The 27,364-nt window shown below is 44.5% G+C and overlaps 1 protein-coding gene across 2 annotated transcripts in view; it reads right to left on the bottom strand.

The window, feature by feature from the left end:
- Positions 1 to 27,364, bottom strand: part of TNKS (tankyrase) — a 210,897-nt gene that overhangs the window by 25,950 nt on the left and 157,583 nt on the right. For both annotated transcript variants that reach the window (XM_083174989.1, XM_083174993.1), the window contains exons 17-22: positions 22,471 to 22,580; positions 20,349 to 20,537; positions 19,038 to 19,275; positions 10,657 to 10,739; positions 3,182 to 3,302; positions 1,134 to 1,231 (exon numbers count right to left, since the gene is read on the bottom strand). In XM_083174989.1, the coding sequence (XP_083031115.1) occupies positions 1,134 to 1,231; positions 3,182 to 3,302; positions 10,657 to 10,739; positions 19,038 to 19,275; positions 20,349 to 20,537; positions 22,471 to 22,580 (839 nt within the window). The remainder of the gene's footprint in view (positions 1 to 1,133; positions 1,232 to 3,181; positions 3,303 to 10,656; positions 10,740 to 19,037; positions 19,276 to 20,348; positions 20,538 to 22,470; positions 22,581 to 27,364) is intronic.

The following is a 27,364-nucleotide window of genomic DNA, read 5'->3' as shown; positions in this document are numbered from 1 at the left end:
CTCTTCCGACCCTTCTGCATAAAATCTGACCATCTCTCATCCTAACCTGTTTATGCTCACCTCCCCCCCTTCTGTGTTACCCCTGTCTGTCTAACCCTCCCCTTTAGAATGTAAGCTCTCACGGGCAGGGCCCTCTCTCCTCATGTGCCTTTCTTAGAATATATAATCCACTGCCACCCTGATAATTGCTTCAGTGTCCTGTCCCCTGATGCAACTATCTGTATTAACCATGTACTTGTCCTAAACTGTCTTGTAATGTAATTTGTTTTGTGTTTGCTCATAACTATGCTCTGTAAAGTGCTGCGGAATTTGTATGCGCTATATAAGAAACTGTTAATAAATAAATAAATATATGGCATACAATGCGATGCGATTAAACATTGTATAAGCACCCTAATGGGTGCTTACAATGTTAAATGCACCCCCCCGCCACTATAAACGTGAACCCGAAGCGTGGCGAGCGCAGCGAGCCCGCGAGGGGCGGCGGTACGCGTCCTCCGACCTTTTCATACCCCCACTATACACTTCGGCGTGGAGTTGAGAATAGAAAGTGTGGCGAGCGCAGCCCGAAGCGTGCCCCGCGAGGGGACGCGGATACCTGTGAAGGCCGCGAGGGGACTCCGATACCTGTGAAGGTATCCGCGTGCGCTCGCCATGCTTCGGGCTCGGTGGCTCGCCACACTTTCTATTCTCAACTCCACGCCGACGTGGATAGTGGGGGTATGAAAAGGTCGGAGGACGCGTACCGCCGCCCCTCGCGGGCTCGCTGCGCTCGCCACGCTTCGGGTTCACGTTTATAGTGGGGGGGTGGCGTGGGGGGGGTGCATTTAACATTGTAAGCACCCATTACGGTGCTTAAAAGCACCCTTTAGGGTGCTTATACAATCTTTCATCGCATAGGGGGCAAAAATCGCATCGCATGCCATCGGGTGCATGGCATGCGATGCGATTAAAACATTGCGCGATGGAGATCTGGGGCGCCGCCAAAATACACAAGTACCGACATAATTATTTTCTGTAAATGCAAACAGCTAGATTAGGGAGACCTTAATATAAACTATACCTTGAACATTTTTATTACTGTAGCTAAAGGTATTTGTACAGTAAATAATGTCAGAGTATCAGAATATTACCTCTTCCTCCACTGACTGGTATTCTTTATCATCGGAAGCGAGGTCCAGCAGAACGGTGCCTTGGCTAACACAGTGAAAAGTTAAGTAAGGATTTGTTCCTGAAAAGAAAAAAAGCAAAGGAATGAGGAAGTACATGGCTGTTGGGCAAGCAAACAAGTTACTAAAAAAATTATGCAGGGATCATATATGGGAAGTGAATCCCAGCCAAACTATTACTGCTATCCAAGGATGTCTACTTATGCAACCCAAACCAAGAAGAGTCAATTACTGAGTGAATTGTTCTGTGGTAATAATGGAAGATCTAGTGGTAACCAGGATATTTCTTATTCATCTCCTCATCACAAATAATGTTTCAAGGCCAAATGTTAGTTTTTCTTTAAGGTTACCAAATATACACTTACATGATACAGACCCATTCGGAACTCTGCGTATGGACTATGTGAAGGCTAGCCTTCGCTGGTTGTACGCCAGGTAATTGACAGGCTCTGGGCATTTGGGGACGGAATGCTGGCATTTTATGGGAGTACCCCAGAAAACATAGGTGCTCGGCCGTTGGGAGCGAAGGCTGCGACCTACGACTCCCCGTGGCCTTCGCAGCACTGAGTAAGTCTAGATCAATTCGATGTGGAGCCATTTTCCCCATGTGCCAGGCTGCAAACCCATTCATAGCCATGCACAGGGGCGAGGGAGCTTGGTGGGGCAGCATTTACCAGGTCTGTTGGGCTCTTAATACACTAAGGGGGAATTCAATTAGATGCAGTAATTTAGCACAGGTTGATTGATTCACTGTGACTATTCAATAAGCAGAGTCCCATGGCAGCACTTGTGGGGGGTTTATACATCAGATGAAAGAGAAATCCCAGATAACTACGAATTTGTGAACTTTTCACAGATTCTGGCCTTAATGTCCAATAACAGTTTAATGGGCATTCACCCCTTCAGTGGTGTTCTTTTTTAGGGAGCGCTCCACACTGGGCGAGTTTTTTCTGGGGAGCACTCCCTAAAAAAAAAAAAACCACCACGGCAACCCCCGGGTCCGAGCAGCCGCTGTCTGGCCCTACCCCCGGCAACCCGGCTGTGTGCGGCATGGAGTTACAAGGTCACACCGTTCACAGCCGGAGGAGGGAGGCAGGGCCGGGCAGCCGCTAAAGCTGAGTGCGGCGCTGATCTCATCACTCCCTTCAGCAGCGCTGCCGGGCGGGAGGGAGTGCAGGCAGTGGCACTCCCGAGAATTTTCCGGGTTGGTGCATGGGTGAAAAAGGCTCTGGAACTGAATAGCCTCATTGTTAAAGGTCCGAAGGATACCATGTTTTTTTTTTTTTATACATGATAATTTACCATTGTAATGGAAATCACCCCTAAATCCCACATTTCTTTATGAACATTCCCTAACCTTACAAAATAATTTACTTTATTTAGTGTAGAACTGCTGGCCATAATTAGAGCATTATTTGCTACCTTAGGTTTAAAGAAACCGTAGGAGGAAGGCTGGAATGTGTCCGACCTGCATTTTGCTTTCTTTAAATCTTTGAAAGTCCTGGCCCCCAACATACCCCTAATGACATCATAACCCCAATGACGTGGGACAGACACCTGCCACTTCTCAATGTTCTCAAGCAGTGGTACTGTTAGTGCTCAAGAGGGAGGTTATGGGAGGTTATAAAGGAATTATGGGGTAACACATGAAAAAAAAAAGACAATTTAGTTAAGGGTAATTACACAAGCAAATAAGCAGTAACACAGAACTTTACAAATATCTTTAAAACAAATTGTACACTTAAAAAAAAAACACATGCCTTTTATTTTTATCTATGCAGTGAATAGCAAATGGTGTCTTACAGAAAAATAACAAATTGTAATCTTTAAAGCAACCAAAGCTGAAAGAGGGCATCCACCCAAGAAAAAGGGTTTAATACGATAACACACAAATGACTGATTTTACTGTACACGTGAAAAATAAAGCACGTTATTTCAAATTGGCTTTAACATAGGAAAAGACAGTCAATCATAACATAAGCAAGGTGAATAATGCTTTTTCTTTTATGTACCTTGCTGGCCCCCCAGTAGTCGCTCAACACCTTTGATCAATTTGTGACGGTGGCCATAGGCATTAATTCCAATCTCCTTTAGCTCTTCGTGACCCATGTCTGCCAACACATCTAAAGTGATCTGAAAAAAAAGTGGCAGGAAAACACATTACTGTCTGTGGCATTTTATGTTATTACATCTCCAGAACATATTCCTAGCCTCTTTGATTTGTAGAACAGGGAAGAATTATGATGGCTTGAAGGATTTGTACATCACTAGCTGCTAATTGCTTCTGAAAATAGCTTTAATCTCAGCACTTTTGTTTAATGTAATATACATTCATTTACACTTCTTAAGCACAATTTTCTATTTATTGAGAAGCCATATTTTTCTGGAAATCGGTAAAGCAAAAATACATTCCTTTGAATTAAATATGGATGTTACCATGCAGTAACCAAATTATACCGTAAACTCAATAAATAAAGATAAATCTGAGGCAAAGTTAAAAGAACAAACCATGTACAGTATAAATAAAATGGTGTGTATAATATAATATAGTAGGGCTGAATAAATTTCAATCACTGCATCTGGTCACTCAGAACTCATCTCCCTTCTAGGCCTCTTAATTCAACTTGGCAAAGAGCATGCTGTCCAATGCAATTATAGGGAACATTATGGTACTGTACATTGTTGGGGATTAATATTAAAATGCACAGTGTTCTGATCATCTGCTGCTATTGGACTCCAAGGTGATTAAAATATTCTCTGCCACATACTGCCTGCAGTACCAGCAGTCCATCTTAAATGGTGTGCATTTAGAGCTGTGATTGGCAAGTATTTCTAAAGGTCCTTCCACACAATTTCAAACCAGAACAAGAAATTATGTGAAAAGGGTCACATCATATGCGGTTTACCACCGAATGTGATCAGATGCAGTTTCCGTTGGATCCAGATATCCGACTGACTGGGGACCCATGACTGGGATCACATACGATACACATACAAAAGGACCACATGCAGTGTATTGTCTGTGATCCTGATTTCCGGAGCCGACGTGTGAGTTTGTGGGGTATCGCATGAGATACTTTGCAGTAGTGTATGGGGGCCAGAAGATAGATAGCGACAAGTGTAGGGGACACTGGTTGGCAATCCGTAGTGAAAAGGGGGAGGGGGACAGAGGCTGGCAATGGGTAGTGATGCGCAGACGGTGACAGGCTGGTCATGTAGAATAACATGGAATTGAGAGGCTAGTGATAAACTTTAATATATTGATTTGTTACCCTATGGTTTGTGTACTATGATGTTTTTAGTACAGTGCATGAACAGGACTCATATTGTGCTCGCACAGAACCAATACTGCTTTGAATGCAGTGCACCCTAAGCTGCATCATGACTGAAATACTGTTGCTATTGGAAATGGAAATCAAGACTGTTTACAAAAGCGAAGGTACAATGCAGAGCAGTGAATAGTAAATGGTGTCTTACAGAAAAATAACAAAATCTAGTAGTAGTATTTTAATATTAGGCTATTTTTATCTCAATATTTTTTCCACATTTGGGAAGCCAACAATCCGTTCGCTTAGCTCCCATCCTCATAAAAGGACTGATACATTTTTTTGGTAGATCCTAACATTTTGAGACCAATTTAATTACTCCCAACAAAAATATATTGACCACTTTTGCCAATGAGCCATTCATTACTTACTTAACCTTAATACACACTAGGCGATACAGTAAAACATATCGCTCAGAAGGGCCATTCTGAGCGATCTCTTTTACTATATCACCTAGTGCACAAGATATATATATATATATATATATATATATATATATATATATATATATATATATATATATATATATATATATATATATATATATATATATATATAAAGAGCATATAGGCGGCACACCAGCAATAATAAATGGAGGTAGGCTCTGCTTTCTGCAATGTTTTGATGCTTTATTCACCACATCATCTTCAGGCAAAGAAGACGATGTGGTGAATAAAGCATCGAAACGTTGCAGAAAGCAGAGCCTACCTCCATTTATTATTGCTGGTGTGCCGCCTATATGCTCTTGCTTGTGGAGTTCCTGCACTGAGGATTCTCTTTTGGCTTGGCACCCGCCACCACTGCAAGATTGTGCGAGTGTGCCGTCTACCTAGTGTCATATATATACTTTAGGAGGAGATAGTGGGGGCCTTGACAAAGGTCTGATTGGCAGACCGAAACGTTGGCCCTAGGCCCACTGTCATGCACTTTGCACTTTATCTGATGTGGTGATATGGAATAAAATTTCTTTGGAAGAAAGACCGGTGAGTGTCCTCATCTCTGTGGCTGTATTGGAGAACTGGACTTGTCTGGGACCCCTGAGCTGACACCCCGGCAGTTGCCACTATATGGAGGAGAGTGTGGTCCTTACCCTTGGATATATATATATATATATATAAACATAGGCGGGATGCCGGCACTCTGCTCCGTCCTCAGAGTCTGAGCCCCGTGCCTTCAGAAGTGACCCGCAATGCTGGGTCAATAAATATCAGTGTAGTAACTGCAGCACTGGGGACTTGGAAAAAAATACAACACACAGCTTGTGTCTAGTTGACGTTTCAGCCCCTCCGGGCTTTTATCAAAACAAGCTGTTTTGATAAAAGCCCGGAGGGGCTGAAACGTCAACTAGACACAAGCTGTGTGTTGTATTTTTTTCCAAGTCCCCAGTGCCGCAGTTACTACACTGATATATATATATATATATATATATATATATATATAGCAATATACACACACGGTTTTGTTATTCAACCCCCCTACCCCCACCACCACCCCAATATAGAAAAACACAAATGTACACCATGAATGTACTTCATAGAATTACTGAACTAGGAGGATTGCTGTCCTTCCAAGTTAACAAAATCATCCACAAAAATTCTAATGAATTATAGAAAACATCAGTGTTTGGTTTAATAGATTTATAGTTTAATAAGGTAAAACTAAACCTTTAATCTAGAAATCACACACACAAAAACCCTGACCTAGAAACCTTTCAAAACCTGTACCCATAATACCTTTTCAAGGGCATGGATAAGTGGCCCCGACTTCACAATATCACTTCTGCCAAGAAAGTCTGCAAATAGGCTATATATCAAACACAAATTGCCTACTCTAAAATTAAATCACATAGCTTCTGTCTAGACGTTCCTTAACCATTCTCGCTGCGCTCATTTTAATTCACAAAAAAATAAAATAAAAAAAAGTGAATTAAAAATATACCATCACTTCCTAAATGACTACATTACTAATTTGTGCCAATGTTTACACACATATTAAAATGAAAAACATCATTGAACTTAAGATATTTACTGAAATCTAGATTTTATTTTTACTAGCCGACTAGAGAGCCAAGGAAAGGTCACTAAAAGATAACGAGATCACTAAACTAGGGCGATAAATTTGGATTCCTATTTTGAAGCAGAACATTTTTAGGAATAAATTTGTGAACTATTGCTATCATGGGCCAGTGTACAAGCAAATGCTCTAAGTTGATGTCTGACCTCCCTCAGTGTTGCAGACATACATTGCTATACCAGAATCAATAATAATTTGAACTACTGATCTGAACGGTAGATATGTGTAGAATACATTATCACAATAAGCATGTGTTCTTATTCCATATTTTCTTAGAAGCCGTAAGCTTTGATGAAAATAGCAAAAGATCCTGCAACTGAAAACTTCAAAAGAATGTACTCTTCCTAAAATAGCAGAGTCCAAAACAAATGTGTGTAATGAAAGCTCGGTACAAAAACCCAACTCCAAGATGCACCAATTTTTATTTGGTCAAACATTGGATTACATCTTCCAATAATTTGTTGTAAAGTACATTAGGTTATCTACAGTCAGCTTGCAATGACGTTTTCTTTCTGCTGTATAGTATACTGTACACATGTATGCCACAATTCTGTATACTAGAATATCAAAACAAGCACCAATAATAATGATCAGACAAAAGGTGGCACATCCTACTACGAATGTATATACACAGATATCTGTGTATCAATCACCACTGTATAGTGACTGGTGAACAGAGCAGACACCAATCATAATAAAGCCTAACATTGATCCTCAACTCCATGGTGCACTGGTGGCCACTAGACGCGTCCGACGGAGCTCCATTCAGGCATGCACACAGAAACCCCTACAACCCTCAACATGATAGTGCCTTGAGTACCAGATGCTCCATTATTCTGACTAGCTGGTAACTACACAAAGGATGCAGTTACAACCCCAGATCACGTTTCAGAAATCCTGACTGGCGTCAGAACACCAGTGCCGGAACATGAAAAAAAAATGGATCCAGAAGCAGACATCTGAATCCTGACAGCCGGCATCCCAAACGAGTATGATGGGTGGTTACGTTCAGGAATTTGCAATGCGGGTGTGTTCGTGTGGGGTGTTAGGATTTGAGTGGCGGGGTGCAGAGGTTAAGGTCCGAAGGGGGAGTAGGGCTAGGTGATGAGGTACGGGGGTTAGGCAAAAATGGAACTTGGGTTATTCGACCTAGATCCCCTAAAATCGTAGGGAGTGGTGACACAGGAATAACCTAGGTTGCCAGTATAGCGTCAATGGGTTGGATATGCATTGAAGCCACATTCCAAATCCCAGGGCAGACCTAGGAATTCAGTGGAAATGGGGTATAAGACATATGCCTTATTACTACTGTATGTGTGTAACTCATACAGTGCCAAATGGTAAAATGTTGTATTATTGAACATGTAGGTAATTGCCAACTTTGCTTGTGTTCCATGAAGGTTTTACAGAAGGAAACTAGAAAATTAGCTCCAAAGATGTAAAGCAGGAAAAAGTTATCCACTCTTGAGACCGTTTCAATGATGTCTTTATATGCAACATAACTTTTATTTTAAATGATCTTTTGGAACAGACATAAATTTATACTAGATAATATGAATGCCTGCTGGGAGCATCAGAATCTCATTGTTATTCAGGAATATGTAGAGTTTCTGCACAACTGTACTGGAACCAAAAATGAATTCTGAATTTTCAGCATGCAATCAACAGACACTGAAGGTAATAAAATGTAGCTGGAGACTTAAAGCAAAACATACGGAATACATAGTTTTAGATCACAATAATTCACATTGAAATATGTGTGCATATGAATACCAAAACAAATCCACACCAAAGAGACTACTGTGTACATATAATTAACAATTGAGTCCTACAAAACAGTAAGGGGGAACAAGGCATCTCCCTAGGTTTACCTTACTGAAAGGTTCTGTAGGACATATTATGCACCAGAAAAGAACGGTCTGCTATCATATATATCTATATGCAAGGACAATCATCCAATATTGTGTATCAGTCCCCAGACAGAGCAATCCAATCCTGAGACAGACAGGTCCAGCACACCTCAGCATGTAACATGCAGTAAAATCAATTTAATGAAGCAGAGTACAAAGTACAGGGTTTCATCATACTTAACACATCCGTGGCAGTAGCTGAAGACAGCAATATACTTATATCCACAGGTTTAGCCCTGACGGGCCGTTTCGGTGTCCAACCACCTTCATCAAAGGGCATCTATATATAGCTATATAAATATATCTATATATATAGATATAGATATATATATATATATAGATATATATATATCTCTATCTCTATCTATCTATAGGACGGGCCAGGTGGCTCGAAACATGTCGGATCTCTGAATATGCAATAAACTTGCATTTTTTTCACTGAAAAATCCGTGTCAGACGGACCCGACGACCAAAAGAAGCACCTTGGGAGGCGAATGTGTCAAATGCATAGAACTTTGTAAAGGTATGAACAGATGACCCTGTTGCAGCCTTGCACAGTTGTTCAGCGGACGCCCCGCAGCGTGCCGCCCATAATGGACCTACCGATCTGGTACAATGTGCATTTATTCACAATGGTAAAGGGAGATTAGCTTGCTGGTAAGCTTGCTGAATGACCATACAAATCCAGCGAGCAACAGTTTGTTTTCTCCCTGGCCAGCCCTTTTTGTGAAAACCATATAGTACAAAGAGGGTGTCTGATTTCCTGATGGAAGCAGTGCGGTCCAGATATATAGTTAGAGCCCTAACTACATCCAAGGAGTGTTCAGCCGGAGAGAGAACATCCGAATTGAATGCGAGGAACAATATCTCCTGATTGATGTGAAACGTGGAGACTACTTTGGGCAGGTGGGAAGCTTTGGTTCTTAGCACCACCCTATACGTATGGAAAATCAGAAATGGAGGTCTGCATGAAAGAGCAGATAAATCCGATACGCGTCTGGCAGACGCAGTTACCAAAAGGAACACAGACTTAGCTGTGAGCCACTTATATTCTACAGAGTAAAGTGGTTCGAAGAGAGGTTTGGCCAGAGCCTATATCGCCATGTCCCATGGTGTCGTTGGAGGAACATATGGTGGTTGTATACGTATGACACCCTGGATGAAAGTACGTATATCTGGAAGAGAAGCAATCTTCCTTTGAAAACAGACGGACAGAGCCTAGATATGCGCGTTAAGCAAGGCTTACCTTAAACCAATATCTAACCCTCTCTGTAGGAAAGCAAGGACTAGCAATTTTGAACACTTTTGACCTGGTGGTCTAGTGGAGTCCCTTCCGCAAGCAGCAGTGTCCACGCCAGCTGCTGCGGCCCATCTCCCTGGCGCACAGCAGGACAGCGATTTAGAGCTCTCACAGAGAGCCTTACCTGTCTCTGTGCTCTGGCCACGCTGTCGGAGGTTACCGGTTTCCGACGGTGCTAGGCGCCGGGCTGCACCTCGCCGCATACCCCTCTTGACCAGGGTGGTGGGGGAGTTTCGTCGCCGGAAGGGGGATGGAGCTGCCGTGCGGTCGTCAATGTGCAGGAAACTCAGCAGCGGTAATGCACCAACAAAAAAACTGATGAGCTAGGCATGGAGGCGGGGTTATATGGGAGAGGAGCAGCGCATCCTGGAAAACCTGAAAGCTTTGCTGATTGATGCCACTGTCCTCTGAACCGCCTACAAACCCAATGTCACCCTGTGGGACCATGGAACCCAAAGAAGAAATTAAATTGCCATCAGGTAAGGAACTCTGCTCTTTAGAGAACAAGTATTCCTGAGTCTTTTTCGTTAACATCTAAAGTTTAAGACTGTTTTTTCCCTTACAAACTGTTATGTGCACATTTTGTTGGGTGCTAATACACAAACAAATTACAAGAGATAAATGCATTGCTCTTGGTTCCGCAGACAAAGAAGTAGGATTAAAACAATAAAAAGTAATCCATGGTGAGAAATGTAGACAGAATAAACTGTGGGGGCACCCTTGGTTGTACTATAATAAACAATGCATTTCACATTATCTTTTTGCAATCATCTTGGACTCTTTTTCAAAGCAATGCATCCCCCTCCCCAGGTCAACAAGAAAACCCATCTCATCTTAGAAAACACCAGCAAAGATAACACATTTAGCTAGCTTCCTACCTGTTCAGTTTCAAAGATATCCCGAAGGTGTTCCAGACCAAGGCTTTTAAGAAACTGATTGATGTTTATGTCAAGGCCTGCAACTGCAAAAAAAAAAAAAAAAGATAAAAGATAAAGTAATAATAATAAAAATAAACCAACAAAAAAGGAATACATTTTTCACAGAGAACTTTAGACCGCAGAGCTCCAGCAGAACTTATACACAATGCTGTGTGGTTCATTATCTGTATTAAGTCTAAGTGGGGTATTCAATGTGCCGCCGCTATTCCCAATGGGGGAAATAGCGGTGGCTCCCTATTCAATGCTGTTTTAAGCGACAGCATTGAAGCTGGATCACAGCAGAACAAGTCTGACTTTAGAAGCTGTCTGGCCCGTTCTGCCGATAACGGCCGTGGATTGTCACGATCTTGGCCGCGGATCAACATTCGAGGACTGTTTTTGTGGCCATGCCCCCTTTGCGCTGATCGGCAGGCGAGACAGTGAATCTCACCTGTCGTTCACATGTCGATCAAACGGGCCAGGATCGCGGCTGTCGGGAGGGATCGACAGCCATCATCCTGGATTGAATGCCCCTCTCAGTATGTGCCTCAGAGTGCATTTTAAAAAAGTTAGAAAGTACAAATAAAAAAGATGGCAAACCTGCGAGGGGTGGTTGCTAAATAACAAAAGTGATCTACTGATAGAGATTGCTTAGGTCATTACATTACAGAATAACAAAAATTGATCAACTTCATATTTATAGTCCTTATATACAGTAGTATTACTGCAGTCACGCCAAACAGCCCCTCAAAAGGGAGCCCTGTTCCATAAGACTGCTAGCCTTGGGTGTATTTGGGGTATATAAAAAAAATGATCATGCATCTTAGTCGCAATGCAATGTGACTAGAACTCACCAGGAGACTACTGATATTCTGTATTATGATGCATATATATATTGCCGATCCCTGTCGCTTGATGGGGTGCCAGCATCAGCAAGTGCATACACACTTGCCAATGCCGGTGGGCGACCAGCATGCACACTGGGCGATATAGTGAACAACATCGCTCAGAATTGTCAAATGAGCGATATTGCTCATCATATTGCCTAGTGTGTATGGGGGCTTAAGACTTAGTCTACAAACCCATCTACAAAGTGCTTCAATGTAGCAGCTGATACTATTTTTCAAATACAAGTTCTGTTGTATTCTGTATACAGACTCAGTCACACACAACTAGCATGTACTTTTGGATAAAAAGGAATTCCCGACATTAGCAGAGTTGCATAGCGGCTCACTCACGCCAGGCATCTCCCACTGCTTTCCATATTGAGGCTAGATGTAGGAGTATATTAAGTCTAATAGTTTATTTTCAAATACAACACCTGCACATAATAGTCATGGCAATTCTGCAGATTTCGCTGTAACAAATAATGATTACTTTCATATAAACATTTTGACCCTGTGTGCTCTTAGCTAGGTTTTTCCTAAAATCCTTTAATGCAAATACACTAGTAAAACGTCTGACAAATGTAAGAACATAAAGCACATTGTACAAGCTATCATATAAAAACAATACCCCATGTGACATCTGAATACAAAGGTAAATAAGTAGATCTATTACTAGCACCTACAATAGGACATACAATGTAAATAAAGTGGCAATTCAACATCGGCAACAATACCAATAAAACAACCATTAACTCCAACATGGTTATACACAGAAATCAGTTTTTCTTTATTTGAAAGAAATCAATGAAACACACAGTGCTAAAAATGAAGTGATGAATGTAATGCTAACGCTGAAAGTAATCTTAGATTTTGGTGAAATCTGAAGGGTATAGCATAAAAAAACACATGAATGATTGCTGTGCTTGGTGTTTATTTGATTAGTGCGTACTCTCTAAAGAATTAACCCAAACCTGTGCTTTTCATTTAATAATCTAAAATTGTTTAATTAAGAACACTTGATGACAGTACTCTTGACAGCATAATCACATAAACATATATTAAAAATAGTAAAAAAATGCACATGAAATCACAATTACCATTAAGTTCTAGCTTGAAGGTAGGCCTTCTGAAGTGAAAGAATCCCCCATGCTCCCTAAAATGTAGCCAGTTAAGAAAAAAAGTCACTTTGTTCATTTATAAAATAGTTGCAAAGCAGCTGCTAATTCTGACAGACAGGAGGAAATCATATGCAAAAGAGAATTTTGGTACTTACCGGTAAATCAATTTCTCTGAGATCAGCAGGGGCCACTGGAGATCACATCGGGTATTAGAGCTGGGAATGCTGGAAGCTAGGCACGACTTAATTTGTTTAGGGGAGTCTGGCTCCTCCCCTCTAAGACCCATCAGCCCCCAGTGAGGAAATTGGCCCACTAGAGGAGAAGGTAACAGAAAAGAACTAGCATAACACAAACACAACACAGTCAGTTAGAAACCAAACTAGACCCACGCAGCAACCACAACAGGCAGGATCCACAAGCTGGGAGGGCGTCCAGTGGCCCCTGCTGATCTCAGAGAAATGGATTTACCGGTAAGTACCAAAATCCTCTTTTCTCTGACATGCAGCAGGGGCCACTGGAGATCACATGGGGGAGGTTCCAAAGACCAGGCCCGGGAGGGAGAGCGCTGGGGATCCTGTAGCACTAAGCGACCAACAGTCGCCGACGAAGAGGCAAAAGTGTAGAAGCGAACAAACGTGTTCAAAGATGACCATGTGGCCGCCCTACACGGCTGTGAGACTGAGGCACCATGCCTGGCGGCCGAGAAGTACTTACCGACCTGGTGGAATACACCATCAATGTAGAAGGCAGAACCTTACCCGCATGGAGGTACGCACTATGGGATGGTTAACTTGATCCACCTTGCAATAGTCTGTTTTGATGCAGGCCAACCTCTATGGAAAGCGTCATACAAAACAAACAGACAGTCAGATTTTTGAAGAGGCCTTGTCCTGGCCACATAAATCTTCAGGGCTCTGACCACATCCAACGAAACCTGAGAATGCGAGTCCCCCTGAAATGCTGGAACCATAAATTGGCTGGTTTACGCGATAGGAAGACACCACCTTCGGAAGAAAGGAAGCTTGCGTACGCAACTCAGCCCTGTCCTCGTGGAACACGAGGTACGGAGGCTTACAAGACAATGCACTGAGTGCCGACACTCTGCGAGCCGAAGCCAATGCTAAAAGAAGAACAGTCTTCCAACACAGAAACTTGTGGTCCACCTTTTCAAGTGGCTCAAACGTATCAGACTGCAGAAACGCCAACACCAAGTCTAAATCCCAAGGAGGAGTTGGAGGGATAAAGGGTGGTTGGACCCTGAGAACCCCCTGGAAAAAAAGTTTGCACCTCAGGGAGAAGCGCCAGCTGCTTCTGGAAAAGAATAGACAGAGCGGAGACCTGTACCTTGAGAGAACCCAAATGCAAACCTGCGTCCAAACCCTTCTGAAGGAATAATAGGAGACGAGACAGCCAAAACGTACGAAAAGGCCAACTATGAGATTCACACCAAGATACATATAACCGCCAAATGCGGTGATAGTGCGCCACCGAAGAAGGCTTTCTTGCTCTTAGCATAGTCGGAATTAGAGTGTGGGACACCCTTGGCCCGTAAGACAGCGGTCTCAACAGCCAGGCCGTCAAATGGAGTTGAGACAGGTTCTGATGGAAGAACGGTCCTTGCTGCAGGAGGTCATGCCTGAGAGGCAGACAATACGGCCAGTCCGCTAGCAGCAATTTTAGGTCAGAGAACCAAATCCTGCGAGGCCAGTACGGGGCAATGAGAATTGCCTGTACTGATTCTCTCCAGCTTCTTGAGGACCTGGCCCAGGAGAGGAAGAGGAGGGAACAGGTAGACAAAGTTGAACTCATACAGAGTTGACAGCGCATCGATTGCTATGGTGTAGGGGTCCCTTGTGCGTGACACATAATTTGGGAGCTGATGATTCTTCCGAGAGGCCATAAGATCCACCTCTGGAATGCCCCACCGCATTGTGAGATCCTGAAACACCTTGGGGTGTAGCGACCACTCTTCTGGGTGGAGATCTTCCCGACTTAGAAAATCGGCTTCCAGTTTTTCTATTCCTGGAAGGAACACCGCCGACCACCGGATGACCCTCCTCTGTTCTGCCCATTGTAGGGTTCTTCTGACTTCCGCCATAGCCATTCGGCTTCGCGTACCCCCCCTGCCTGTTCACATAGGCCACCGCTGTAGCGTTGTCCGACCTTATCTTCACCGATGTTCCCTCAAGATGATCCTGAGGGAGGGCATTGTAAATTGCCCTCAATTCTAACACGTAGATGGATAGGTGACTTCCTGGGGATTCCATCTGCCCTGTAGGCGGAGATGTTGTACCACCGCTCCCCAACCGCGGAGGCTTGCATATGTCATTAACACGATCCAGTTTTCGATTGCAAAACGACATCTCTCGTGCAGGTGGTCCTTGCGGAGCCACCAAAGTATGGACAGTCTTGCTTGGGGTGACAGTCGAATCAGTCTGTGTAGATGCAGAACCCACTGCGAACCCACTCCTTTCCTGAGGAGGTCCAACTGAAACTGCCTTGAACGGAACCGCTCCCACGTCAGGGCTGGAAATGCAGCCACCATCTTCCCCAAGAGTTGTACGCAAAGGTGAAGTCTGACTGAGGAAGCAATACTTTTCGGGTCAAAAGTTGAAGTGCGTGGATCTTGTCATCCGGTAAGAATACTCTCTGAGCATTCGTATCCAGCCATAGGCCTAAGAATAGAATCATTTGAGCCGGGACTCGATGGGGCCTTGATGAGATTGTCCAGGTATGGTTTTATCGTCACTCCCTGGTTCCGAAGCAAAGCTATGGCAACAGACAAAGTCTTGGTAAAGACTCTGGGGGCTGACAATAACCCGAAAGGTAGAGCCCCGAACTGTAAATGGTCTCGTCCGATGGCAAACTGCAGGAACGCCTGATGAGGTGCCCAATGGGGATATGAAGATGGCATCTTTTATATCCAACGATACAATAAACTCCCTCGGTTCCAGCGAAGCTATGACGGAGTGAATCGATTTCATCTTGAACGACTGGTAGGAAACCAGAAGGTTGAGGGATTTGAGGTTGAGCCGAACAAAGCCATCCAGTTTTGGAACCACAAATAGATTTGAGTAATAACCCGTGTTTCTCTGGAAGGATGGAACTGGAATGATGACATGTGAATTGCTTGGAGAAGGCCAGTTCTCTTGTCCAACGATACAGGCAACACCATGGTAAAAACGCCTAGGAGGAGGCGCATCGAACTGGATGCCATACCCGTCCGACACGAGACTGCGAACCCAAGGATCCTCCGATAGGGAGAACCATTGGGTTCTGAAATCCAAGAGGCAAGCTCCCACTGGGGAGACGCCTACAGAAGCTGGTAAACCGTCATGGCACTGGCTTCTGGGGTAACTTGGGCTTCTGGGTGCGGACTGGGGACGGGCACCTGTGGAAGGTTGAAACCCTCTTCACTGCCCTCGAAAGGAGCGTTGCGGCCGTAAGGACTAAAAAGACGGTATACTGGGAGGAGGAGTCGCCGAAGGAAGGAACGCTGACTTTCCTTCCGTTGCCTGCGAAATCCATTTATCCAATTCGGGCCCAAAAATGATATATCTCCTGTAAATGGAAGACCCTCAACGGCTCTCTCAGATTCTGCATCCGCCTACCATGATTGCAGCCACAGGGCTTGCCTAGCTGAGATCGCATTAGCTGATATGCGTGCTGAGATCAGAGAAATATCTTTTGCAGCATCACCTAAAAACATCGCAGATTCCTTTATATGTTCCGCCAATTGGCGAAGATCCTCCAACGGCGCATTCGAGTCCAGCCCTTCAATGATCTTATGCACCCACTTAACATTGGCTTTATTTACCCATGCCGACACTATGGCCGGTCTGAGCTAGGTTCCTGCCGCTGTGTACATGGTTTTTAGAGTAGCTTCCAACTTGCGATCAGAGGGATCCTTTAAAGAAGAAGCCCCTGGGACAGGCAAAGTCGTCTTCTTTGACAATCTGGATACAGATGTGTCCACTGGTGGTGGAGTCTCCCATTTACTGAGAGCCACCGGGTCAAATGGGTACCTGAAAACGCTTATCTGGGTTCTTCCATGCCCCTAACAGCTGTTCCTGGTTTGGGCTTGGGAACACCAGTGAGGCCTTTTGAGTATTACTGAAAAGGTCCAGTTCCTTTGGCTCTGGAAGAGGATCTTCCGGCAAGTGAAGAACCTCCTTAACCGCCACAATAAGAGCCTCAATACCAACTGGAGTAGGCTCTGTATCCTGTACCTCCTCCCACTCATCCTCATCCATTTCCTCAAATGAAATATCATTTGAAAAAGGACGCTTCTGGCTGGCGGTCTTTGAGGCCTATGCATAGAACCGGCCAAAGTGTCAACCGACCTAGCCAGCGTTGCAACCCACGCAGGTACTGCCCTGCGGGATTCTGCCAGTTCACCTGACAACTTTGACATCGAACTCACCAGGACCGAAGCCCATTGGGGAGTGAGGATGTCCACCTGGGGAGATGCAGCCGGGAGTTCTGCACAGACCTGGCAGACCGTAGAGTTCCCATCTACAGAATACTGAGTGAACTTTGCAGCACAGGAAGCACAAGAATATGCTTTCTGGGAAGCCTTGGACCTGCCCATCATGGTAACTGAACAAGCCCAGTCCAACAAACCATTCAGTGCTGTCACACTCAAGTACACACTGACACACACGCGGTCGCAGACCAAATCCCCTGGGGTCTATGAGCCCTGGATGGGAATAAGCCCTGTTAATGTTTTAAACAATGATTCTGTGCCTGCTATTTCCCCAGACTTACAGGAGATAGTGGGCGCAGTGAGCCTTAAATAGGAAAAGTGCGCCATTAACACAGGGCAAGTTATGCATTTTGTGTGTGTGCATAAATGTGCAAATACATGTGCAGGACCGCGCCATGCCCACCTCCGTGTAATACACTCCCCCCTCACCCCCGGGTACTTGCCGCCACTGAAGCTGACCATCATGCAGTGTGTATCTAGCACCGGAGCGGCCTCCGGGCACCCCGGTCAGTCCCCCCATCACTTGTGCAGGAGCGGCCTGGGACCCGGACGCACATACTCAGGAGCAGGAGCAGTAAAAAACTGTGACCTGGCTCCCAGGCACAATTTTCTCACTGGGGGCTGATGGGTCTTAGAGGGGAGGAGCCAGACTCCCCTAAACAAATTAAGTAGTGCCTAGCTCCCACCACTCCCAGCTCTAATACCCAATGTGATCTCCAGTGGCCCCTGCTGCATGTCAGAGAAATAGATAGTTTTAGTAAAGATTTAGGGGGGTATTCAATCACCCGCAGCCATCTCCCGATGGGGGAGATGGCTGCAGGGCCCTATTCAATGCTGTTTTCCCTGAAAGCATTGAACAGGGTATCTCGGCAGAATGAGCCCGACTTCACAAACAGTCGGGCTCGTTCTGCCGAGAACGGCTGGGAAGTGAAAAGCTCTCGGCTGCAACTCGCCTTTTCCCGGCAGCAGCTCGCTGCAGGCGGGACATTGAATCCCGCCTGCTTTTTCTCGGTCGAGCAGACCGAGAATGGGACCGGGTCACGGCTGTCGGGCCAGCTCGACAGCTGTGAACCAAGATTGAATACCCCCTTAAAACTATCTTTTTAGCCTACGATTAACTGCCATCTATCAGAATTAGCAACTGATTTTGCAACAAACTCTTTTACAAACTTACAAAGTGACATTTTCTTAACGGCTACATTTTACTGAGCATGGGGAATCCTTGCTGACTGTTTCATTTGAGAGGGCCGACCTTCAAGCTAGATCTTTATGGTAATTGTGACTTCATGTGAATTTTCAAACTATTTTAATATATGTTTATGTGATTATTTATGCTGTCAAGAGTACGGTCATCAAGTGTTCTTAATTAAACTATTTTAGATTATTAAATCAGAGGCACAGGTTTCCGTTAATTCTTTAGAGAGTACGCACTAATCAAATCAAGACCAAGCACAGCAGTCATCTTTTTTTAAAGTGCCAATGCTGCTTTAATACCAATTCTTTCCTTACTGTTTATGGACCTGCCCCATAGACTGTAGTCTTCTAAACATATCTAAAAAGGTATGTACACAGCTACACAATAGACCATTTCTTTTAACGATACGCACAACACGCAAATCTGTGAATTTCACAGCATTGCACGTCAACCAGAATGAACCTCCTATATGTAAGAAACTCTCTTTATACAGTGACATAGAGGTACTTGGCTAGATACTAGAACCTGTTCCAGATCCTCAATGTGAGTGTTCAAGAAGTTAATATTAGAATGGGACCAAAGGCTCATTCTTAATCAATATTCTACTGAATGTTAAACAGATCAAACATTAAGAGTAGGTTCTAACTCGTGCTTACCTTCACCTTCTTTTCTTTCTGTCCCTGCTGCTCCATCACCAGCATTTGATGTTCCTCCAACAGCAAGATCAGCCAGCGGACCAGTAAGATTATCAATGCTGCTGGCAGCCGACAGACACGATGGAGTAGATGCTGGTGAAATGATTGAGGCACTCACTACTGTTGCTTGAGGTTTGAAGCAGCTTGGTAGAGCCTCGGGCGGCATTGCATCTATCAGTAAAGCTCTAATATCATCTGCCTAAGAATAGACAAGACATGGGAGATTAGTTACAGAGTGCAGCTTTAAATATATGTTTTGATTTTAATCATGAATCCCCTTGTAATCTCATAATTGCCATATACTAGTGAGATTTGGGCCCATTTCACACAATTTTGATGCATCGGGCCAATAAATCATGTGGAAAAAAAGTGTTAAATCGTAAGTGTTTTACTTTTGATTCTGATCCGATGTGTAGTCCCGCGCATTGGATTGCATGAGGTGCATCATATCTAAGAGACCACACATGATGAATCGCATGCAATCCGGCTGCCGGGGTATAGCATGCAAGGTTCACATGTGATATCTCAAAATAGTGTATGGGGGGCTTAAAAAATTGTATAATTTATAATATGTGTTCAAATAGATAGATAGATTTATGCAATTATCTGTATTATACATTTATTTAGTCTATACTTAACTTTAACTTGGCAGATCATGCCTTATGTATGTTGGGGATATCAATTTATTCGCATTGCATTACTGCAGCTAATGAAAACACCCATGGCTATCCTTTTAGATCGCAGCAGAAGACTCTGCTTTGCGGGCCTCAGGCTTGAGAAGCATAATCCCCAGCAAGCAGCCATAGGAGACCCGTTTTTTTGTGACAAGAACACATGGGTCCGGAAACTTTCCTTCATCTCCTGTTATTGGTCTATAGCAGACAGTTTACCGTGTGGCAAAAACGGACTGCAATAGGATAGCCCGATAATACTATTGTGCTAAAATTGCAATACTACACTATTTTTTCTATGCAATAAGCTACCACTGGGTAAATAAGATACCCCCTATACCTAGAAAGAAATTTGACTGTAAGCAGGCATTCAGAAATGTTTCTTGCAGTAGGGGAGGACTTAAAAAAATTACATCTTGTGCCTCTTTTAATGTTCATATACATATTTTTATGAAAATTAAAGTATAATGTTGAACTGCCTATGAAGGTAGATGCTCTTTCTGTGGAAGAGAAACCGGAATTCAAAGTCATCCAAGTTACCCAATGCTTGCAGGATCAGACCAATCCTGAAAGTGGTTTTATAAAACAAAGAATCACTTACTGTAGCTAAATCTAGTGGGGTTTGGCTTTCTTGGTTCTTCATGGTGGGATCTGCACCATGGGCCAAAAGCAGAGCACACAGTTGCGTCCTTCCTTTCTGGGCTGCTTCGTGTAGAGGTGTGAATGCCCATTTATCTGTGGCATTCACACAAGTGTTGTATTTGATCAATAAAGCTGCAATGTCAACATGCTGCAAAAGGGAAGAAAAAATAATTCAATGAAAATAAGAAAATGCTGCAAAGGTCCTTAATATATAACTGAATGAAGAACTGCTTCATCTCGCCAATGTGTCAAACAATTGGAATACTTACAAATATTTTTTACTGTTTCTATATACTTTTCAGTCATTGGGCAGTATTCAATGAGAAAAGTTCTCCGTGTTTTGTGGAGAATTTGTGCTTTGTTCGCCTTGGACGGAGCATTTTGCTCTCCAAAAGCGAGCAACCCTATTCAATGTGAAATTCTCTCCGTCTTTCTAAGTGATTTTCTCCGTGTCTCTCCGTGTAGCAATTCTCCATCTTTTGAAGGGGAGCTGGAATGTGAACTTTTAAACTAAAAGGTTTTTTTTTTTTAATTTTGGTGTCAAAAAATCAGTTTTTATTTTTCTGTGAAGGGGCATGTTATTTTTATTCATGTGCTTATAGCACATGAATATATATTTAATTTAAAAAAAAATATTTTTTTTTTTACACAGTGCAGCCAGCAGGGGGCCGGAGCGCTCGAGCCGCTCATTACATATTCATATATTCACTGCACCCGATCGTTAATATGCACGATCGGGTGCAGTGAATACTGGGTCCCCCGCTGGCTATAGGGAGGGGCAGCCTGTGCTGCCTGGGTCTCAGAGAGCCCCCCTCATCTCCACATTCCTCTGGAGCAGCCAGGGAGACTATAATCTCTCTGGCTGCTCCAACCCCCGGCTCCCTGAAAGCTCCCTGCCGCGGACGCTCGTCCGCTGCAGGGGTTAAGACTCGCCGCGAGTGGCGGCGAGTCTTAACCACATTGAATAGAGGGAGCAGGAGTGGCAGCGAGCCCTCCGGAACACGGAGAAGGCATGGAGAGCGAAATAAAACGCTCTCCATGCACGGAGAAGTTTGTCATTGAATACTGCCCATTGTGTGTTAAATAATCTAAAACTGTGGAGGTTTGCAAGCAAAGATAATTGACTGAATACAGCTACTATTGCTAGTTTGTCAAGCAATTGTAATAACATTTGTTTATCTTTTCTATATACCTTTATAGGTAATTCTGGTTTAAACAAACACTGTGGTGGTTTTCTAACAAAGATTGGCACTCCATAGTGCTAACAATACTTCATGGGGAAAAGCACCCTAATAGTTCTCAATTAACCGCTGCACCTTCATTCACTATACTCTATGCAAGAAAGATAAGGAGGGAGAGAAGGCAGACTTGCATTAACAAGTACATGTGAGGAGAGGACTAGATTTCCATATCACAAGGAGGCTTCTTTACAGTGCCAGATTTAGGTTATATTAAGGCAATATTGTTATACATTCTCTTAATACGTAATTTGCCATGATATAGCCTCATCCAGTCTCTGCTGCTCTAGCCGCATACTTCCCACCCCTTTACTATTTCTCTCTAGCTTCAAGACATCCCTTTGTCTCATCTCTGACCTCTATCTATCACTTCCTTGTTTTTTTTGTCTATCTCTTCTCCCTGGTCTCTGTCCCCCCATTCAGGTGGGGGTTCTAGGGACAGGGGCTAACTGTCAGCTCTAATCACTGGTCGGGGTTTTCCCCACCTTCAAAAGTTCTGATACCCAAACCCATGTCCATCTATTTCATGCCTGTCCCTTTGCACCTCACACCTTTCTAGCTTATCATTGTTCTCCTGCTCATATCTCTCACTTGTGCCATACATAAGGTGTACTGCAGCCTGGAAATAAAGGAACTTCCCAAGGTTTACAGGGTGTGCAGTGATTGCCTAAATCTGGGTGAAGACAATAGCAAATTTCCATAAAGGAAATAGCTAGGTAGCGTTCAATGCTTTTGCTCCTGCATGGTTACCAAGTACTTGGTTACCGTGCAGAATCGGACAAAGATGCCAACACTCTACTGAATATTACAGAACATCCAAACCATACCATATGGAGTTCTTACCCCATATGATGCTGCATTGTGTAAGGGAATAAGTCCTCCTTTGTCTTGTGCGTTTACATCTGCACCATGCTCTAGGAGATATTCAGCCACTTCTAGGTTGTTGTAACCAGCTAGGAAAAGTGAACAAACACATTCCATGGTGAAAAAAAAGGGATTTTTGTAAGAACTTACCGTTCGAATCCCTTTCTCTGATATGGTCCTGGTGACACAGCTCAACACTGGGATGTAGGAGGGTCCGAAGGAGCCAGGCACCTATCCTAAAGCTTTAGAGGGTAGGCTCCTCCCCTACTGCATCCCTGGACTCTTCAGTTCAACTTTCAAAGCCACTGGAATACATTAACTCAGTACAAACGCCTGCACATATTATATGCACATTTTATAACAGAAACTGTTAACTTTTAACCATTTTAACATGAACATCATGAAATTCTGGCATACTTACTGAGCGTAAGGGAGGGATCGCTGTGTCACCAGGACCATATCAGAGAAAGGGATTCGAACGGTAAGTTCTTACAAAAATCCCTTTTTCTCTTTCAATGGTCCTGGTGACACAGCTCAACACTGGGACGTTCCAGAGCCGGTCCTTTGGGAGGGTACGCTCAGGTCTGCAGCTCTCAGCACTGCTCGCCCGAATGATGCGTCCTCCGACGCGAACTCATGGAATCTATAGAATTTGGCAAATGTGTGAACAGATGACCAAGTGGCAGCTCTGCAAACCTGCTCCGCTGTGGCCCCATGTCGGACCGCCCAAGAGGTAGCAACTGACCTGGTGGTATGCGCATTAATTCTGGCCGGTACAGGCCTACCCACTTTGGTGTATGCAAAAGCTATCACAGATCGCAACCACCTAGCAATGGTCTGCTTAGATGCAGGCCAACCAATTTTATGTACGTCATACAATACCAATAAAGTGTCAGTCTTTCTAACACTCTTCACTCTGTCCACATATATGCGTAAGGCACGCACAACATCCAAAGTCTTCAACTTGTCCCTTTTCTTGGAACCCTCTGGGGGTTGAAACACAGGTAGAACTATCTCCTGATTTAAATGGAAGGCAGAGACTACCTTCGGTAAAAATTGCGGCACTGTTCTCAGAACAGCCCTGTCATCGTGAAAGATTAAGAAGGGAGATTTGCATGACAAGGCTCCCAACTCAGACACCCTCTTAGCAGATGCTACTGCTAACAAAAACACTAACTTCCACGTGAGAAACAAGTCAGCCGACCTCAAAGGCTCAAAAGGTGCCTTCTGAAGGCAATCCAAAACCAGTGACAGGTCCCAAGGTGCTACTGGTTGCTTGTAAGGGGGTTTCAGTTTGGATACCCCTTGTAAAAAAGTTTGAATCTCCGGTAAAATGGCAATTCTTTTTTGAAAATAGATGGACAAGGCCGAAATCTGCACCTTCAACGACTGAAGACTTAGGCCCGAAGAAAATCCATCTTGTAAAAAATCCAACATTTTTGATAATTTGAAGTGAGATGTGTGAGCTTTTTTGCCTCTCACACCATCTAATATAAGTCTTCCAGACTCTATAATAATTTGCAGAAGAAACAGCCTTTCTGGCTTTTATCATAGTCTGCACTACTGCGTCAGAAAATCCTTTCTTTTTCAAAATGGCGGTTTCAATAACCAAGCCGTCAAAATCAATCGATCGGAATCCAGATGATTGAATGGGCCTTGTCTTAACAGGTCTGGTCTCAGAGGTAGACGCCATGAATCCACTGATAACCTCTGAAGCCTCGAATACCAAGACCTCCTTGGCCAATCTGGGGCCACAAGGATCACCGGGACCTTCTGGTCCTGTACCCTCTTTAACAGTCTTGCTAACATCGGAATAGGAGGGAATGCATAAAGAAGATCTCCCTGCCAATGGGTAGTCATGGCATCCACTGCCTCTGCTAGCGGATCTCTCGTTCTGGCATAGAACCTGGGCACCTGATGGTTGAACCTGGATGCCATTAGGTCCAAATCCGGAGTTCCCCACATTGCAGTGATCTGGTGAAACACCTGAGGGTGTAGGCTCCATTCTCCTTCCTTGAGCTCCTCCCTGCTCAGGAAGTCTGCTTCTATATTCTCCACTCCTGGAATGAATATAGCCGATACTGCAGGAACATTCTGTTCCGCCCATAGAAAGATTCTGGACACCTCCCACATGGCCAATCTGCTGCGAGTACCTCCCTGGTGATTCAGATACGCCACAGCTGTGGCATTGTCGGTCTGAATCCTCAAGGGGGAGTTCCTTAACCTGTCTCCCGCCAAGGAAATCACTTTCCAGACAGCTCTCAGCTCCAAGATGTTTATTGGCAACGCTGATTCCTCTGCCGTCCACAGGCCCTGCAGCCTGAGATCCAGGGCTACTGCCCCCCAGCCCCTGAGACTGGCATCGGTAGTTACTATCAACCAGTCCCAGGTCTGTAATGACCGACCCCACTGAAGGGAATCTACCTCTGTCCACCATTTCAAGGAGTCCCGAGTGTCTGCGGACAGCACTATCAACTCCGTCTTCATGGTCAAAGTGTTTCCTGACCAGGCTGACAAAATGTTCCATTGGAATACTCGAGAGTGGAACCTGGCAAATTGAAGCGTTTCGAATGACGCCACCATTTTCCCCAGGAGTTTGAGGCACCTCCATACTGACAAGCTCGGAGCACTGAGGATCTCCTGAACTAGATTGACCAGGTCCCTGGCCTTTATCTCCGGGAGGAATACCCGATGGAGATGGGTATCCAGTATGACTCCCAAGAACTGGATCCTCTGTGATGGTACCAACTGAGATTTTTGTAAGTTTAAAATCCAGCCGTGAGCCTGCAAAAAACTGATGGCCTCTTTTAAATGACTTTGAAGCAGTGTTGCTGATTCTGCTTTGAACAGGAGATCGTCCAAATAGGGTATTACTGTGATTCCCCTGAGCCTCAGCACTGCCGCCATCACAGACATTATTTTTGTAAATACCCTTGGCGCGGTTGCTAGGCCAAAGGGTAACGCCCGGAACTGTAAATGCAGGTCTCCTATGGCAAATCTCAACAGCATCTGATGTTCCGGGTGAATGGGAACGTGCAGATATGCGTCCTGGACATCCATGGACGCCAGAAATTCTCCCTGGTCCAGACTCAGGAGTACAGTTCTCAAAGACTCCATTTTGAAATGGTCTACCCAAAGGTGAACATTTAAGGACTTCAAATTTAGTATTGGTCTGAAAGACCCGTCTGGTTTGGGCACCAGGAACAGCGTGGAGTAAAATCCTTTCTTCCACTCTGCCCTGGGAACCGGGACTACCACCCCTTTTTCCAAAAGGGAATGAGCCGCTCTCATAAGAGCTGTGCGCAGGAGCGCCTGCTTTGGTATGGGTGTGGGGATGAACCTCTTTGGAGGCCGCCCTCTGAAAGGGATTTTGTAACCCTGGGTAATAATCTCTAAGACCCAGGTATCCTGGTCTAGAGAAGCCCAAGCGTCTCTGAAGTGTGTAAGACGCCCCCCCACCTTTATCCCTGCCGGGCTGATCCCCTGGCAGTCATGCGGAGGGTTTTTCCTCTCCTTTAGAGGCAGGCTTCTTATTGAAAGAGCCAAACTTGGACCTTTGGGATTTGCCCCTGGAGTTCTGGAACTTTCCCCTGAACGATTGTCCCCGAAAGGACGCACCACCTCTAGGGGAGGGCCGAAAGGACGGCCTAAAAGCAGCAAATCTGGATGACTGCTTTGTTGAGGAGGCCGGCAGAAACGTACTCTTGCCGCCTGTGGCATGTTTTATAATCTCCTCAAGCTCAGAACCAAAAAGTAACTTTCCCTTGAAAGCTAACATTTCTAAGGCCTTTTTGGACTCATTGTCCGCTTCCCAGGCCTTAAGCCAGAGTACCCTCCTGGCATTTATGGAGACTGTGGATACTCTGGTAGCCATTTTAAGAGCTTCCTCCTCTGCTTCCACCGCATATTCTGCAGCGGCCTTAATCTTTTCTGCTACCAGCAAAGCACCGTGGTCAGCCTGCAGCATGGTGCATAGCTCACCAGCCCACTCTATAATGGCCTTAGAGACCCAGGCTGAAGCAATAAGGGGACGCAGGGTAAACCCCACCCCTTCAAAAATAGCCTTGAGGTTTCCCTCTAGCTTTTTATCCACAGCATCTTTAAAAGCTGCACCACCCTGTACAGGTAATACCGTAGCTTTTGATAAGCGTGCCACAGAAGCATCCACAACAGGCACCTTTTCCCAGAGTTCAGAATGAGACTCCGGCATGGGGTACAGACTAAGGAATCTTTTAGGCATCTGTAGCCTCTTATCTGGGGTTTTCCAAGCCCCTTCCAATAGTTCCTGTAACCCCTCATCTGAGGGAAAAGTAACAGCCTCCTTTCGCTGTCGCTTAAAAACACCCTTAACAGGGGTCTTATCCTCAACAGACAGTTTTAACGCCTGTTTTACAGCCACAATAAGATCCTCTATACCAGCAGCAGAGGTCTCTTCAAAATCATCACCCTGGTCCCAGGGTGTGTCAGTATACTCTCCTTCCTCTTCCTCTAACACATTAGGCATAGCATAAGACCTTTTAGGGGTCCCTGTAACCTCATCCATTTTGTCCAGTATTTCACTGAATCTGTTGATCCCCTTAGCAGTATCCTGCATCACCTGAATAAGTGCAGGATCTGCCTGGGTAAGAGGTAAGGAGCCAGACGACTGCTGAGATGATGGCATAGGTCTCTGTGATTCTACCAGCACATCACTCTGCCTGTCCAGAAGCTGCACCAAAGCGTTTACCGACCTGCCTAGGGCACTGGCCCACGCAGGTTCACTCTGCTCTCCCCTATGGTGTTCACTGCCCATGGGTCTCACATCAGCGCAAGTAATACATAAGCCCCCCTTGGCCATCTGCTCAGGGACAAACTTTTGTGTGCAAACATTGCA

This window comes from Crinia signifera, chromosome 1, assembly GCF_055691185.1.
Source record: "Crinia signifera chromosome 1, ASM5569118v1, whole genome shotgun sequence".
Classification (NCBI taxonomy): domain Eukaryota; kingdom Metazoa; phylum Chordata; class Amphibia; order Anura; family Myobatrachidae; genus Crinia; species Crinia signifera.
Note: the sequence above shows the minus strand (reverse complement) of the source record. Positions and strands in the feature narration are given on the sequence as shown.